This window comes from Seriola lalandi, unplaced genomic scaffold (genome assembly GCF_002814215.2).
Source record: "Seriola lalandi dorsalis isolate HSWRI2012SDOR001 ecotype SW California unplaced genomic scaffold, Sedor1 jcf7180002054889, whole genome shotgun sequence".
NCBI lineage: Eukaryota > Metazoa > Chordata > Actinopteri > Carangiformes > Carangidae > Seriola > Seriola lalandi.
In genome coordinates this window covers 1,371,503-1,390,528 of record NW_019525441.1, presented here as the reverse complement: position 1 = coordinate 1,390,528, position 19,026 = coordinate 1,371,503, and the positions used below count along the sequence as shown (strand labels likewise).

Genomic DNA, 19,026 nt, shown 5'->3' with positions numbered 1-19,026 from the left:
TTCAGTGTAAACAAGGGACTGAAAGGACAGTTTGGTGGCGATTACCTCCCTTCACTTTGCATCACCAGAGAATATGTAATTGCATTAGAGCATTGCAAGTGTTCTTTAGCTAGCTAACGAAATTAGATAGCTTAAGCTACTTTCACTAAATGACAGATAGCAACAGAGTTTCATGGTTGCTCAGCAACAGCATGAAGAGGAGGATGCCAGCACCATATCTGAAAGGCTCAAAATCAAGTTAGAGTGGTAACCTTCACATTTCAGGTCTAATTGCATCCAGTGTGATAGCCTCAAATACATTTGCAATTACTCGCAAATTCCTCCAGTAGAGGCAAATACCCACTGTAACCACTTAAAACTGTGTTATTTTTCTTTCCACCATTAATATCACCAGGAAGCATGACCGGGCTATGGTGCTTTAAATGATGATGGATGAATATTTCCTCACATCCTTTGATGCCTGAGACTCCTACAGAATTACAACTGTGCTAACAGGGGCTTTTCAGTTACATGGCACTGATGTGATGTGTCGGTCATAACGCAGCACATATTCATTTGTCAAACTTATCTTGTGGCATTCTAGGGTTTGCTCAAACTGTGTCATGAGTCCGCTCTATTAGGCACACATACTTGGACTCAGCTCTGATGCTCTTGACATATTTCTCTCATACAGACCCCTTCATCAACACACTCATGCACATTCACGCACATATACAACATACATACACATATAGATACTTTGAGTCAGACAAATGACCACACAAGCATGCATGCACTCATGCACATATGCAGCCGCAATAAAGATCCATCCATGTGTGGTACATTAAGCGACTCGAAAGGTCACTGCCATGTTTAAACCAATGACTCAAACCACAGGAGTGAAGCTTCTCAAACAGCCAAGGCACAAATAATGGCCACATTAACATTCAGCAGTGTGTGCACCTGGAAATTCAGTGCACGTACAAAAACACAGGAATTTTCTGGACATGATTAAAAAAATAAAAATACAACACAAAGTTGAGTATTTCTAAAGTAAATATTATTATAGGCCACATTTATTTTCATTGGTGTTGAATACTCACGGAGACGACGTTCACGTAGTCATCGTCAGATAGGGTCTCAAGCATCTTGTTAACGGATGTTCGGATGAGTTTGAGGGTGAGACCTGAAACGCTGCCACTCCTGCAGTTTGAAAAAAAGATGGTGTGTGTTATACAACATAAATCAACATCAGGGTATATATATATATATATATATATATATATATATGTACACACAACTGGCTCTCTTTGCTGTTGCCACCACAGCCAGACAAGGCAAAGAATAGATGGGTGAATAAACCAAGTACAAATATCTCTGTCTGTCCATTTGATATTTTGTGCAAAGAACAAATGGACCTTCTTCCTGTTTAGGGCACCGAAGGAAGGGTCAATGGGTATCCAAATCATGAATATCCACATCAAACTTCATAGCAATGTGGCTTGTTGGTGAGATATCTTACTTTGCACCTTTGCCATGTTTCAACCCTTCGGCCTCCATGTCTTAGCTAATGGCTTGCATACAATCTGTTAATGTTAGCATAAAATGAATGACAAAGTCTCTCCAAAGACTCATGTAGTAACATTCTATATTGAAGTTGGGAGCCTTGTCCAGGTGGAGCTATAAATATATCACTTAATTCGTTCCTGCAGGTGACAGAAAAGAAAAGGAGTTCCAAGCGTGACGGTGGCAGATTTGAGTACCAATTACCAGCGCTGTGTTGAGAGCTACGAGTGGACTTAAGTTTCTCATTCATCTTATTGCACTGTCATTGTAACATTGGTGCCGTGCAATGAGTCTCCAACCGAGTGGTAAATAAGGAAGTGGGTAAAAAACTTGGTGAATCATTGCCAATCATAAGTTAAAAAAAAACACCAATATAAAAATGCCACCAGAAAAGCAAGGTTGGTGTTATACTATATTTTTCTTATAGTCAACAAATCCCATGAAAAGACCAAAATCAACTATTGGTTAGTTGTTTTCTAAATACTTGTATATTTTGTCTCTAGCACTTGGCAACCAAGCTTATAGCCTCCAACTGAAGATGTAAACCTTCAAAAATGTGTCTTCAACATAAAAAAAAAAAAGGCTAAGTAATTTCCTAAAACAGCTGGGCACTGTATTTTTCAGCAAAGATTACTCACACTGGAGTTAACAGAGGACTTGCTGGGGACTACTTTCAACTGTGGATTAATACACATTCTGTGTGCTTGGGAGTATTTGCATTATAATTGACACAAAATAAACTACTGTGCCCATGTTCACGATAATTAAGGAACATGTCGCACAGTGCAACTGTGGGACTCACTGATGTGACTGTTTTTTTTTTTAAGTATATTTTTTTGGGCTTTTATGCCTTTAATGGACAGCACAGTGGAGAGTGACAGGAAACAGGGAGGCAGAGAGAGGGGGAATGACATGCAGCGAAAGGCCGTCCAATGCGGGATTCGAACCGGGGCCAACTGCAGCGAGGACTGTAGCCTCTACACATGGGGCGCCTGCTTAAACCACTACGCTACACGACGCCCCGATGTGACTGTTTTTAACAGGTCTCGGACAAAGACTGACCTCTATGGCCCAGAGGAGTGAGCTATATCAAGCTTTGACCATTGACAATAACACCAATATAGAATATTTCTAGGCTTATCCTTGAGTTTGTATCTCTCGTTCAATGTAAAAGAATTATTCAATGCCACTTATTAAGATGTAAACAATGAATTTATTGTTGGTATTGTTTGTTTCTATAATATGATCAAAGACTAAACTGCTGTTGTGACAGATATCGCTCCAGGATCTATGAACATCTTAGTTCTTCTACAATAAAATTTTCAAGGCATGAATAACAGTAAGAAATAACAGGACTGTAAACGATGCGGTTGCCCGATACACTGATTGCGTTTTGTTTGTCAGTGTCACAGGAGCACCGAGGCAGCCGAGAGCACAGCGCAGCAGCGCCCAGCGGGCTGAGGCCAGTCAGAGAGCTAGCATCAGGGCCATCCGGCGCGCAAAAGGAAATAAAATCTGACTGTAATGGATGAATCATAAGGTCGTCACTCACGCATCCACCAGGATCAGCATGTCCTTGGGTGACGCTGCCCCTTGAATGTACCTGGTGAGTAATAACACACACACACACACACACACACACACACACACACACACACACACACACACACACACAAACACACACACACAGGTCGTGGATATTGAGCACATGAAGGGATGCACATGTGAAAAAATAGAGACATAAAAGCAATTATAATAATGCAGAAATGCATTTTAATGCTTTTTCTACACAACACAGAGACTTAGCACATCTAATCGTTTTTTTAATAAATAAACAGCCTCTCTGTGTTCAAAGTTTGAGTACACAGGAGCCAAGGGGGCTTTTGAGACTAATGAAATTTAATAACATAGTTAAAAGAGAATTGGTGGCTTCCAGCCATATTTTAATCATTTTTGGGAGACTAATGAAGCTTTTGAATTGGAACCCTTTGATCTGCAGTGGTTTAATCATCATAGTGCTCTGATGTGTTTGTTTGGCTTTGGTCAGAGACCTGGATTTGATTGTTTTAAACTGTGCATCTGTGTCTGTGTGTGTGTGTGTGTGTGTGTGTGTGTGCGCGCGTGTGCAGAAGGTCTTATGTGTAATCAGTTTATGTAACATGCAAATATAGTTTTTGCAAATTAATGCTTAATATGACAGTTACACAGGTAGAATGAATGAACTTGTGTGTGCGCCCTTGACAAACACTAGAGTAATGACTGACAAGGAGATGATTAGACACACAGAAACACAAACTGCACATCCCATAACGAGCGTCCGCACTCACCACGGGCGCCTGCGCACATCGTAGAGGTCAATCTTATTGGCTGAATTGCTCAAGTCCATCCAAGGGGATGCTGGGATTCGGCAGAAGGAAAAAAAATGTTAAGGTGCGAGGACAGGGAAAGGAATTAGGGACAGTGCATAAATCTGACACCTGTTCTCTCATGTCATGTTTCATTACACCATACACATTGCTTTAGCGACATCCCATCGTAATTTGGTCTCCTGCTTTTCTATTATCTTAATATATGTTATATTTTAAAGGAATAGTTTTTGGGAAATATTCTTATTCACTTTCTTGCTAAGAGTTAGCTGAGAAGTTCAATACCATTCTCTTCTCTGTGTGTAAGTAAGTATCCAACTACACCCAGGAGGCTTATCTTAGCTTAGCTTAGCATAAACGCTGGAAGCAGCTGGGAGCAGTAACTTCCTGGACCTTGTCGTCACTGTGAAGTTGCCAGGGAACGATCAAAAACCTTATAGAAAGAGCCCAGCTAGTTGTTACTGCATTTAGTTTTAATGCTAAGTTAAGCTATTTGCCTCCTGGCGCTAGCTAGATATTAAGTGCACAGCCATGACTGGCAGATAATAATACAATCTTTGAGGTATGAAAGACAATCCAAATGCAAATCTCTCATGACTTGTAACTTTTGTGACGATGAAGATGGTGTACAACAGCTGCAACTTGTTAAACATTATGGGAGATACAACGGTCATGACCAGTGTTATATATGTTTTCATAAAGTGATTCATTCATGACTGTCTGGCCTATTTCTCAGCCCACAATCACAAGACAGAGTTGTGACAAAGTCAGCCAACAGCAACACAGTGTCTGCTTGTGTTTGCATGCATCTGGCGGCAACATGATGAAATGGCCCTTCGGTGGCAGTTTTTGTCCCCATCACTGACCACATGCAAGGTCAGCAGGCTGATGGAGAAATCCCATTGGCTGCTGGGCTGCTCACCTGGGTAGTATCGTGCCAGTCCGGTGGCAGAACCAAACACCTGCCAGAGGAGTGAGGGATCTTCCTCTTTGTTTTTCCGGAAAACATCCTCCAAGGCTTCTGTCCAATTTAGCTCGTTCAAAATTATGGTAGCTGGAATACACACACACACACACACACACACACACACACACACACACACACACACACACGTATGCAGAAAGATTAAATGAGTCATATTTGTACAGAAATACAAAATCCTAAGAATCGCACAAGCACAAAATGTCAAGGCTTTTCAAAAACCATTTACTCTGAAAAAGCAATTCTGAGGAAGGGGAAACCATGCTTGAAAGTCTAACACACACACACACACACACCCACACACACACACAGATTTATGAGTATTAGGCTCCTGACATTGAAGGCTGGGAGGAAGTCTCCTCACATATATTGAAACTGACGTCAGTTTGCTTTGATGAGATATTTCCATTTCTTTTAGTATTTTGCTCTCAAAACACACACTCAAAACACACACCACAATCTATAAGAGTGGAAAGTGAACAAAAGAGAGGAGGAAAAGCACAAAGGAGAGAGAGAAAAACAGTTTGATTCATTTTGATATTTCTGGAATAAGACAAAATCATCTTCCGGGGACTCAGGGGACAGACATACAGTAAACGTTTTGTTTACCTGTTTGTCTGCAGGAGCTCTTACTGGCTTAATGCTCCAACAATCTAGTTTGATCCAAAAAGGCAGCGCTCTGCCTGGGAGAGTGGGCTGCATGTCAAATTGATGTTGTGCATGACTCATACTCGCATGTGAGTGCGTGTGTGTGTGTAAATGCTCCCATCTATATGCGTTTGTGTGTGTGTGTGTGTGTGTGTGTTTTAGTGAAAGCAAGTACATTAAAGAAACATGAACAAAAAAAAATTTAACATCAGAGATAGGGGACATCCAGGAAATATGGGGTTTGCTGAGGCAGAGTCATACATGACCGATGACAAGTAGGTGTGTGGCTAAAAGTGAGTAATGACGAGTTAGTGTGTGAAGCACCTGTGCCTGTAACTCAGTTAAGAGAATTATACTGAAACCTCAGCAGAAGAGGCATGAGAGAGGGAAAGCACAGCAGAGGATAGAAGGAGATAGGAAATTTAATTTGACCCTAGTACTTGACTGACGCATTTTAATAATAATATATATGCTGATGTTTAGAAGCTAAGGCTATGGGAGGCTAGAGGCAGGGTTTTGGTCATTAACCAAAATACAAAGCAAGTAAATATCTGACCAGATGATGGAGCTAGATAAAAAAAAAATGCTAACAGATCTCCAAAGTTACTCCCTCAAATCACCAAAGTCAAGAAGAAATACAGTATCATCAAGGAACCATAAATGTACCAATCCATTCAGTACAGGTACATTTCAGTTTGGGCCAGAGTGGTGGACCAACTTACAAAGCCGCATAATGTCCTGTCAATAGGATTTTTCTATACCTGTGTTTCTAACATTTTGTGCACACTACTTACAGGAATGAGTGTAGACTAAATATTAAAATCTCCCCTGTGAAAAGTAAAATGCCATTCAACACCAACAGAAACTACACCAAAAAGCTTCAGTTAAGTGTATGTAATAAACTGGCAGCTGAGTGTACACTGTTACATACAGGCGAAAAACAAAAACCCAACAAGTTTCCTTTCTGAGATCGTTAAGCAACAGAATAAAAAAAAAACAAAAAAAAAAAACTGTTTTTGTTGTTATACAGTGAAAACTAAATCTGTTTGGATAAAAGTACCACGAAGAAAAACACAGTGTACTCTTTTAGCAAAGTAAACAAGCAATGTCCAGCTATAAAAAAAACTATAAAAATATTGCTTTTTCTGTGTGACCATCCCACTCCTGCCTTCTTTTTCTCTACTCACTGTCCTGTAACCTCCTTTACCAAGGTTCTATTCCCATGCTTTGTAGGATAAAGAGAGAGTTTAGGCTTTAAATGGCTCCCTGTGGCATTGTAGAGCAAAGCATATCCCAATGATAAGTGGTGACAATGTGTTCAGGCCTGATCTCTGTACTCCCCGAGGATTGCCCTTAATGGATTAGTCCTGCTTGTTTCCGTGACATCAGTAACAAGAAGTCTCATACAGGAAGTAATGGCATTTTTCGCCACACACAGCTCATACTGAATAGTGAACTAACAAGGAAAGAGCACATTCAGTATTTCATTTCAATGTTGTGACCAACCCATTAGGTTTGTAGACATGATGAGCAAAAGATACAAAAATACTGTGTGTTACACACTGTATGTTTCATTTGTGCAAAACTGACAAATCCATTATAGACTCCCACAGGAATTTTGGATGCAGACACTAACCACGCACATGAACACACACACACACACACACACACACACACACACACACACACACACCCTCTAAATGGGCAGGGTCAGGCACCACTGGTAAGCCCTCAGCAACAAAATCACAAAGGCGTGGCAAGGCAGCGTCCTCTGATCTGAGCCAAATACTGGAACAAATCGCAGTTTCAGTGTAAACGGATCCATCTCTGTGGAGATGTGTCTGTTGCTGGCTCGAGGTCACCATGATGAGCAGACGAAATAAGAAGTATCGTCACAGCAACGTACACTCTGACAAGCTCTATTTGTCAGGCGTGGCATAATGTCCTGAGCGATCTTGGGGGTTTAGGGCGGGTGTGGATACACTTACTGTACAGCAACAAACATGTGTATTACCATTGTCTATTTTCTCTGTCCTGTGGCATTCATTCCTGTCTGACATCTTGTTCTCAGGATTGTACATGACTCTGTTCAGTGAAGACTTACTGAAGGTCGAAAAAAAAAAAGTTGACTAAAGCTGAAATCTATGTGAAACAAATGAATGTTTGGTGTTTGGTTGAGGGTCTGGTCCGAAATTCATATCTATATAATCGTGGGTCAAAGGTTGTTTCAAGTACCAAGCTTTACGGGTCTGGTCTTGCACACCTTTACCGATCGTAGACTCTGATTGAACTTACCCATTTGAGGTTTGACTCTGTATTTGTATGTCACCATTTAAGTTATTGTAACTAGTGCTACACTTAGTGACAGTGTAGCACAAAACTCAGAATGAGGACTGAAATATCATTGTTTCAGATAATAATGAATTAAGAAAAGATGCCCTAACAACAGCAATGGCGGCCTAATAAACTGAAGAATTCAAATATCATATGGTTAACAAGTGGGAGATAAAAAAACGCATGATTCATGGGAAGAGAAGACGTGGGAACTGAATATGGAAGAGAAAATACTAAATATTCCCTGCGAGGCATGTAGATGCTTTCAAAAACAAATCAAACAGGATTCTGGCAGTGACTGATGAGGGTGGCGGTGGGCGGAGGTGAGAGAGAGGGAGAGGAGTGAAAGCTGCATGGTGCCATGCCGAGCGATGCCCTGTGGTGTTCCCTGTCATCAGCTAGCTGGTGGCTGAAACTGCCTGTGCGTAATTACATGGTGGGGGCTGAAGTGGTGAGAACCTGCAATCATCGTATCAGAGGGGGCCCTCTAGTCGATGATACTCCGCCACTCACTACTCATTGTGACGTGAGCGTGAACACATGCTTTCATACACAGCACTGACATCCACACACCTAAGAATCATCAGTTCAACAGAGACTAGACACCCACATATAATGTATCCTTCAATTAACACACACAGTTTTTATTTGTCTTGACAGTCAAAGAGGAACGCATACTTAACGACCTAGTGATGACTTAGCAACCAGTATTTAGGGCAACACATACCAACAGCGTGTGATGCGCATCAAAACACTTGTTCTTATTGTTCACCGTGAAGGCCCACAGGACACACCCCTCTATTCTATCACACTAGACACACAGCAGTACCTTAGATCATCACATCCCCCATTCCTGTGCCCTGACAACTTTATCTGTCTGGATGGCATTTCTGGTGTGTGCTATGAGCATCAAATGGTATGATGGTACGTCAAGCATTGCAAGGCAACCCCCTGAATTGCTGCAAGAACGCAAATTGTCATGTTTTGCTACACCAAACAAGAAAGGAAACTCCATCAAAAGATGTTTTCTTTACTAATTTACACAAGGAAATATATTTGGGTGAAATGTTGGATGGACAGACATGAACAACAAGAACTCTGAACTCCGCAGAGAGAGAGAGAGCTGGAGGAAAATGAACTTCATGGGTGACTTAAACTGAACTGTGTCTACATTGGATTATATAATAATTCTCATTCACTGTTTATCACTCTATTTTACTGTGTCTGCGTTTTTCAGACATTTTTAAAAAATTCGGATTGCTCCCCCTATGTGATGTTACCATTCTGGATTTTAGTCCTGGGATGGATTCAATACAACTTTATCTATTTGGCCATAATGCTTAAAAAATAAAAATATAAATCAGTCCAATTATGATGTGGTCCCTTCTTTTCCCATATAGCAAAATGAAACCTCTGGCCCAACATATGCCTTGGTCATTGGCCCAAGTATGGCCCACATACCTCCAGCAGATTCTTGCTGGAAACATGGAAGTACACAATGAAGAGGTGCAATGGATCACATTTGAATTCCAGTGAAGTCAAAGCTGAGTGTAGTTGTATGTTCGAAATCCACGAGAGGTGACATGAAGATGTAGAGACACAACACACACTCATAACAACTATGGATGGCCAGGGGAGCAGGATAATGAGGGTATGGAGACCATCACATACACTTGACTCCTGTATTTATGTCTGCAGCATGAGGACGGTGTTGACATTCATGAAGGTGAAGAAAAGCCCTTTGAGATGACTCACACAAGACACTGGCCTCACATTGATCATAAAGTTTCCACTAGATGACATTTTACAATAAGTGAGAAAGAATTCAACAATACAGTGTGTGACATCCAAGAAGTCCTTCATTATTTTCTAAGAGGTTTTATGGAGAGAAAAAATAGGATTACAAGAAAGAAACTTTGTCTGGGAACTTTCTGGCATGGAGGGGAATCCAAATCCCAATCAGCTGAGTAGAGCATCCTGGGAAGGGATCCAACTTGTCGCAAGGACACGGGTCGCAGATGTAATGACAGTGAGAGGGGGGCAGAAGAGGGAAGGAAGGATGTGGAGAGAGGGAGAGAGAGGGAGGGAGAGAGAGAGAGAGAGAGAGAGAAAGAGGGAAATGAAGATACCTAAGAGTTTGGCAGCCAGCATTGAAATGAAATAGGACATGTGTCAAATGGCACAAGAGTGCAAAAAGAAAAAAAAAATCAATTTGTACACTGTGAGCTTTGCCACAGGGACCGTGACTTCAACACAAACACACTCACACACACTGTGTCACAGTATCTCAGCACGTCACAGTGCGTGCGTGTCTCGGCCTGACAGGTGCCACACAGCGTTGATGCAAACGGGCATCAGACGAGCCTCGAATCTTCTGCCAAGGCCGCGATGCTCTCCTCTCATCTCCTCTTATCGCATCCACGCCAATCTGCCTAATGAGCGAGAAGACACGCATACGCAGCCATGAGATCCGTATACAGTACAGTAGGTGCATGTGATGTGACACACACACATTCCGACTCTCGTGTTTCTTCTTCCTCTCTCTCTCTCTTTCTTCCCGAAACATGTTCACACACGCAGACTCTGATTAATCTCCATTGTGCGTGCACGCACACACATGAACACGATAATGAATCCCAGTCTGACCACCCACACTGCATCAGTGGGGAGAATAGATTCCAATCAGCAGGACTAATGCGGGGGAGAACGACAGTAGCACATTTGTCTCCACACGCCCCACTATTAATATGCTTAATAAAGTGAAGCAAGGGATGAGGGGAGAGGTGGATGGAGTGATGCAGGTTAAAGTGAAAGGGTACAGTTGTGGAGGAAAGGAAGCAAGGGAAAAAGAGAACAAGGTAGTGAAGAGGAAGGAAAAAGGAGCAAAGTCGTGGAGAACGTCTACAACAATTAAGGAAGAAGGGGTGGATGACACACCTCTCCTTCAGCATCAGTAAAAGCCACAAGGACGCCAGTCTCGTCTAGACAAAATCCCCTAATCAAGTTACCAGTGTTCCCTCCACACAACAAGATAGAACACCAGGGCGTGTCCCAGTATGTGTGTCTCCTCCTACACACTCACACACACTCGAATACACATTGCCATGGCAACGCTGACAGTGCTGGCCAGCCGGAGTGGCATCAATGTGGCAGCCCGTCCTTGGAGACAGAGAGAGAGCGAGAGAGAGAGAGAGAGAAAGAGAGAGATAGGAAGAGGGAGAGAGAGAGAGAGAGAGAGAGAGAGAGGACCAACACCATCACAGCTTCACTACTGGAGCTCCACCCAGACCCCACCCTCCACCACCTGCCTGAGAGCTGGTAGAGATCAAACAGATACAGCCACAGTAGAGGACAGTCAAAATATGGATAATTAAATGGTCTCTTCATCACAGATAGAAAAAAAATATATACCTTTATTTGTATCTTGAAGAAAGAAAAGAAAGAAAGAAAGAAAGAAGCCATATATAGCAAGAGAAAGAGAGCAAAAGACAGACATGAATCACACTGGGAACAACCCCCTCTTCCGACGCCCCAACCCCCCCCTCCGCCCTTGCATCATTATAACTGCTGCCTGTAAAAATAACTGAGTGCATTTGGCCATTTGGCAATGACAAAAATGCCTGCACACTCAGAGGCCTCAGAGGCCCATCACACTGCACATTTATAGTCCAACTTATGTGGAGTGACTCACTGCATAAGGGCATTAAAGTCATGTGACCGAGTCCACTGCATTTAGCAGGCCCACTGTGACGACCATTAGTGAAATTGATATTGAATGCTCAATCAATGCCAAGGAGGCTATTAGCTCATACTGCATATGTATAAAGTATAAGGCAATTATTTAACTGTTTTGATTCCTGCTAGATTTATGTCAACTGCAGTGAATATGTAACATGTGGAATTCTGTCATTTTAGTTATGAAGTGTCATTTCAGTAGTGCATTTTACAATACTAGCTTTCCTGTGTCATTTCTAATTTAATATTCACTCTTACTTTCTGAAGCCAGTCTATTGCTAACCCTCCGTTCTGCCATGTACTACATGTGTGTGTATGAGTGTGTCTGCAAGGAAGGACATGACCTGTAACGCATATTTCAATGTGTAAGTGTGTATCGAGGTGTGTATGCATCCTTTACTCATGGGTGTCCTTGAATAAGAGGCCAGTAACCCAGAGGATGTGTGTCTGTGTTTGTACGTTTGTGTGGGCATGTATGTTCTGCTCCTGTGTGTGTATACAGTCAGCCATCCATACATTAGTCTGTTTGTCTCTTCTGAGGAAGCCTGTGCTTGTTCAACATATTACTGCTTTCAAACCACTGGTAAAAGGATAGATCAATATGTGAAAACAAAAACCAAGTCAACACACATTTCAAAGAATTTAACAGCCTATTGTATACTCGACCACATATGAATGCATTACTAAAACACTCACAACTAAAATACAACACCGTGTATCATCCATCATATTGTTTTCCTTTCAGGGTTTCCAAGCACACACGTAATGGGAAAAGGTTACAGCCTGCTGCAGAAGTAAACTTGTACAGGTCGTAGATTGGCATCAGTGTTGTCCTGAGTCATAAAAAAAACGACTACATGATACTCATGCAGAGGCCATTAGCCCGATAATATTAATTTTACAGTAATGTCTGTTTTGCATTTGGCACTGTTGGGTCATAAAGGATGAAGATCTAATTATGTGGCTCTTGATGACTCAAATTTGTCTAAAAGAGATTAAAGCTGGGCACATTCGGTAATAGCATTCTTTATCATTCCAGATTTAATTAGTGTAAACCAAATCCAGTTTGACTGGTGGTCTGTACAGTGTGCTTTCCTGTGTTATGTCCAACACATGCTGGGAGAGGCTCCAGGAGGGAGGGGTGGAGAGTTATCCCTGTGAAGTTATAGCTCCAAATTTAGACCAGCTTGATGTGCGAGAAGTGTAATTATACCACATAGTGGCAACAGATCGAAAAAGGAGCTATGGAAAAAGTGCCCCAGAGCATTTGAACCCCTCTTGTTTCACCAGTGCACGATGTCTTAGACATTAACATTTGCTAATTAGCACAAAAATAAAACACAGCTGAGGTTGATGGGAAAGTCATTAGCTTTGATTATTTGGTCACGCAACAAAGTATTAGATAAATCAAAATTCTGACGCTCAATGAAGTCAGGGGATCATCAAAGTTGGTACAAATCATCCTGAGTGGAACAAGAACATTTCATCCAGCAGTTGTCAACACTTCCCTCCAAATCACAAATGTCAATTTCAAAGTGGCACTAGAGGAAAAGTCAAAGGATTACCCAAGCTATTAGGATACATCACCTCAGCGAAGTGATTATCTATAGTTGCCACCCATAGAGTTACACCACTCACATGGCTAAAATGACACTCTCAAAACTCTGCACAGCACCATGTTTATGAGATGAAAAGAATGAAACTATGAGGACGAAAACCACGTCAAGATACTGAAAAAAGGCTAGAAAACATAAGCTGTGATTAACAGACCAAAATAACTGAGAACAACTTCACACCATTACGAAGCACCCACAAAAAGACCTGACATTCTGTGCAACTGTCCCAAGAGGTCAGATGGGTCAGCAATGAGTGGGAGGGAAAGGAGCAGCTGGTGACCAGGCTAAAGAGGGGGCTTTAGTATGTTGGCCATTGGCTTGTTGGTAGCTGAGCTATATATAGATTAGAATGGCCTGGCCTCAGTGTGGAAGTGTCTACACTGCCGACAGCACTGGGAGGCTGACCTCCACATCATGGGAACGTACTGTAGATACCGCACATAGTGATGACAGAGATACTGTGACACAGAGAGCGGGATGGGAGGAGGTGGTTGCTATGTATCACTATTTATAATAGAAGCATGTATAGACAATATGAGAGAGGTATACATTAACTACCATGAATCTGTGTGTCTTTAACTTACATCCTTCATATATATCCGTAGGGATGTGGACAGCGGTGGTGTTGTACGAGACAAGTCGTTTGAAGTCGGGGTCTACGTGGAAGTCATCTGGAACATATCGGTTCTTCTTCTCCGTCTGATTAAGCTGCACAAAAAGAAAAAAAAAAACAGAGCCTGGATTTTTAAAACTGTCCTGCAAATCATGTTTTGGCTTAAGAGGGGTGTGCATGTGTGTCCACCCTTGGATTGTAAACAAACTGTACATGCCGTTCCTTGTTACTATGAATGACATGGTGTCAGTGTTGAGTATTCACTAAAATGTCACTACTGACAGATAAAGGTAGAGAAACTGAATGTAAATTTTGGGCAGTGAAACATAAACCCAGGCATCCACAGAGAAAGAGAAATGGGGGAGAAAGCCTGTCACTCAAATACAGAGTGACATTAGTGTGCTGTGGGTGTGTGGCTCTTTCCCACTGGGACAGTGGAGAGGAATTAGATGCTGATCCCTGTTTATCAGAGCAGACAGATGACGTCTGAGGCCAGGGGAGGCATTCAATGTCTCACACATACTCATTTGTTTCTGAGTGAGGGGGCTAAAACATGCATTGGCCCTAATGCAGGAAAAAAAAGACTGCTACTTTTTTTGCACAAGGATAATATACAGAGGATACTTACAGGCTATCAATAAAACATCCTATCAGGTTTGTTGCCATGGTAATAATCTCTTGAGGGCTGGATAAGGTTTGCTTGTGGGGTTTTATTTGAGAATCTGCATCATCCACAGAATATCAGTGAAATCAAAATGTACTTACATCATCTTTGGCATTGTAGTAAACTATTTTGTCGGCCTGCAAAGAGATTGGAAGAAAAACAGGAAAAGATGAACAGTGAGTGATAAAATGAAAGAAATACACATCTATGAAGAGTAAATTAATACCAGAGTAAAGAACTGTGTTTTCAGATCCGCTCTGGTTGACAACTAGCATCAAATGTGCTTTGTCGCACCTGTAACCACATGTGACAAGCCCAACATTGTTCAATAGATCTAAAGTGGACAGAACAAACAACTCTTCATGGAGCTTTAGCAGTAATGAGGCTAAAAATGTGAAGTTGCTCTAAAGATAGCATTAGAGGAAAGGCCATGGCACCATGGAAATCAAGTGGGTTGGGAGGAAACATATAAGTTAATTTAATAGCAATCTTGCATGTGTTATAAGTAGTCATTTTGGTGGTGTAGCTGGTAGCTGGCAGAAACTGTTATAGAGTGCCTAAAGTGTTAAAGAGTAATCCTCAGGTAAGGGTGACAGTACTCAGGAAATTTCATTATCCCCACTTTGACTGATTGTGGCACTAGACTAGAGGAAAACACTCCATTCACAACTAATTTCATTGAAATTTATGCATTAGTTTTCAAAATACAGCAGTTTTTCTGGATGAAAAAAGATCAAAGGGAACTAAACTGACAGACAGGCTAACCGAATATTACAGAGGCTAAAAGATTCTGCCATGAAAACAGCTTTAATATGACCTAAAAAATAAAATAACACAAAGTAATACTGCCACACTGGGAAGTTTTTAAAGTTACTTCTGCAACTGTGCAAATGATTCGAATCTTGCTCTGTTCCCTTACAGAGCAGTGGCCTGTGTTTGACGCTGAGGATCAGTGAAATAAGTGGTGTTGTTTTGCTCTCACACTGCTGGGCTTCCTGTCAGTACACAGGCTAGCAGGGCGCTAACGAGCTAGCCTAGCTGCTGACATAAAGATGCCCTGCAGCCACAGAGCTGGCTCACTGACTCCCACCACCTGCCTACCACCTCTGGAGCTGCAAGCCAACAGGACAGCGACTCCTCCTATCACTGCTACTGTTAGTTTAGCTTAAACAGTTTGCAATTACCTCACAATAAGTGATTTAGCTGAGTAAACAGTGCCAGACACTAGCATCTGTTCTCTGTTTTGCTGTTGTGACTGTTAATGACTTATGACCAGTCAATGTCCAAGTTCAACTATATGCACAAAGAGCAGGTGTGGGGCACATACTGTACACTGATATGCACATGCAAGCAAAAATATACACAACAAAGCTGATAACAGCAGACTGTCCCATGATGCTCTCTGTCAGGTCATGTTACTGCAGACGATGTGCACCTTAAGAGGTGATGATCACACTAAGGTCACGCCATTTCACCCCTCAGGGGAGGCTACTGTGTGCAAGAACACTTAATGTGTGAGAGAAGGAGACAGATGATGAAGGGAGAGGAAGTGCTGCAAAATAAATAAATTATTTAGGCTATTACTTCTGTGGCATGTTGTAGTGGGTGTGATATGTACTGCCAAATGAACGTGTGTCTATCTGAATCTATATCTTGTCCAGATAAGAAGATGCTTTTTAATGTATTACAATCAGATCTCTGGTGTGACTGCAGTCCATGTCCACATTTGTGAAAAGCTAATGACTCATTAAATATGCCATCCAATCAGTTATTACTCCATCATCATCATCATCATCATCATCATCTGCTTCTGCCAGTTATAGCGCTTTTCCTTAACAGCAGCTGCAAACACTTGTCTGTCAACAGAGTTGTAAAATATGACCTTTTTTCCACAAATGAAAATTTATACGGGTGGTAAATTATCACATTTTATGATCTGCAGTGTTTATTTTTGACTGCGCCACCTCTAAACCCACTCATGCATAAAAATGAGATCAAATCAGAAAGCACACAAGAAGAACTGTCAATATATAAAAAGCAAGAGTAAACTTGACAAACGTAATCAGTTTTATCTCTGTACAGCAGCTTTTATAAATAGGTTTTAAAATCATTGTGATACACTGAACAGACACATGCAAGTGTGTTGTTCTACTGCAGTAGTCACATCTCTTAAGTGTTTAAAGTCAGCGGGGAGAGGTGCCCAGTAGAACTGGCCCAGTTATCAAAGGTGACAGAGAACAGGCGCATGCGCATAAACATACACACACCAAACACACAGCACTCTCTGGTATTTCAAATGCTTACTGTGATACATATCCAAACAGCATGTTTACATTTTTGAGCATTTCTTATATTGGGATTAATATATATTAAACAAATGTATATTCATCCTTAGTCATTTAACATGTCATCAGGTGTCATCATAGAGACAGCACTGCATACTGAATATGTAGTTTCACACAGGATGAACATGCCCCATGCTACAAGATTTTACTGGAATATACTGACGGCACCAATTTAGCCAGCTTATTTAATTTGTAAAAACAAGCAAAGACCACATACACATATACATGTGCACAGTGTTTACCAGCCTCTGATATACACAAAAGGACACACATGATATATGTACAATAAAGGCACCCAGAGGTTTATGTGCGGGTAATGTAGCCTTCGGCAGATATAACACTGTCTGAATTAGAGTATCTGTGGCTCCACATCCAAGGCCATCATATTCCTCTCTCCGACATGACAGCAACAACGCTAGATCTGTTTATAGTGAGGAGGCCACAAGCCCTGATAAAGTCTCATATCCTCGATCTTCATGGCTCTTTAAAATCAAATACTAAAGCACACATTTCTAGTTTAGATGGAAGCCTATCCACTATATTCTGAGGTTAAAAAAAAACAACTAATTCTCTAATTGACAATAATATTGCTTGGAAAGTCACCTAGTGCTTCCGTTACAAGTTGATAAAGTGTCTGAAGGCTACAAATATACCGTGACAAATTCTGTCATCTTTTGGAGCGGCGATAACAGTAGTGTAAATTAACTCCTCACACACGTCACACACCTTTACCTATTTACAATGCAAGAGTGATATTTAATTGGTTCAGGTACGCAGGAATCCCCATAACATTAACCAAAAAATTAATTCCATTCACTAGCCAAGCGTCCCAGGCTTAAGGAATATCACACTCGGTGACTAATACAGCGGATAAATGAATCTGTTCCCGCAGAGGATATTTCCTATGTTGTCTAAGCGCGAGGCAGCAAGCAAAACGTTGAATAATGAGAAACTTTTAATGGAAAAGAACCATAAAAGGTTTGGCAAATAACACTGAAGAGTTTTCTTAAGCTAATAGGCTAAATGGCGAAGTTTGAATTTCTCCAAAGTTCTTCCACCAGGGAATGTAAACACAATATCATTTGTCATTTGTTGAAAGCCGTCAAAGAGCATGAGGCTTTTCTCATTGCAAATCAGAGGAAGGAAATACGCAATTTGCATTCATTATGAAAAGACCGGGGGTAAAACACAGCGTCACAGGCAGCGAAGAGCTGAGAGAGCTGCATTGTATTCCCATGAGAGACTACCATTGTGGAACGGGGCAAAGCTTTCATTGGGCCAGCACTCAGGCAAAGTATAATTGAATGAGTAAAATAATAGTGTGCTCATATTATTTGCTGTACATTCCCTTCTAATGTATTCTTAATACTACGGTTAATGGACGATATCAGAGAGTGAGCAGTGCGTGTGTGTATGTTCATCATAAGCACGCCTGGTTGTTTCTGCCTATTATGTAAAATAATGAAATTCAATCTTGTATAAAGTCATTACAGCATGATTGTCATTGTAATGAGATTTGCCATCCAATTATTACAATCATATTGGATCATGAATAACATGTCCCTCCCCCACTCCAGCTCCTCTTGTGGAGTTCACGGCACCACTTGATCTGTATGTAATGCAGCCGGTGTTAATGAACATATCAGATCGGGCTGCGGCCGCTCTCTCACCTCACTGTCGTCCCTCCACGAGTGCTCCATCTGAAACCGCTCTGCCTCTGTTGCCAGTCTCTGAGAGAAGAGAGAGGGAGGAGAAGAAGAGAGAGACAACGTATGTTAGCCCATGTTTAATATCCCCATAAAAAAAACTTTGATTTCTCTGGCTCTGAGGCCGTGATGTTACTGTCGGCATCGTGATAGTAGAATTGGCACCAATGTTCACTTTGTCCAAGGAAGACATTCGCATTAGCTGATTCAAAAAATTGAAAAGCCAGGGAAAAGACCAGGGAAAAGATCAGGGTTACATGTGAAGTCATGACATTTAACCCTATGGCAGCTTTAAGAAGATGCTGCTGATGCAAAGACAGTGCATTCAAGGGAAAATACCTCATTTTCACCCACTGGTATGAATTAGGCCTATACTGTGACACAGTGTTGCGCTAAAATTAGACCCACAGCTATTCCATCTTTTCCCAGATCTGGTCCTAATGACTAGGTTAATGGGTTTATAATGGCCCCA

General features: G+C 41.5%; 1 protein-coding gene across 1 annotated transcript in view; it reads right to left on the bottom strand.

Annotated features, from left to right (window-relative positions):
• LOC111671920 (voltage-dependent calcium channel subunit alpha-2/delta-1-like) overlaps positions 1-19,026 on the bottom strand; it is an 87,706-nt gene that overhangs the window by 34,232 nt on the left and 34,448 nt on the right. Inside the window, exons 4-10 of the mRNA XM_023429167.2 lie at positions 18,519-18,578; positions 14,605-14,640; positions 13,811-13,934; positions 4,834-4,965; positions 3,873-3,942; positions 3,098-3,148; positions 1,083-1,182 (exon numbers count right to left, since the gene is read on the bottom strand). Of these exons, the coding sequence (XP_023284935.1) occupies positions 1,083-1,182; positions 3,098-3,148; positions 3,873-3,942; positions 4,834-4,965; positions 13,811-13,934; positions 14,605-14,640; positions 18,519-18,578 (573 nt within the window). The remainder of the gene's footprint in view (positions 1-1,082; positions 1,183-3,097; positions 3,149-3,872; positions 3,943-4,833; positions 4,966-13,810; positions 13,935-14,604; positions 14,641-18,518; positions 18,579-19,026) is intronic.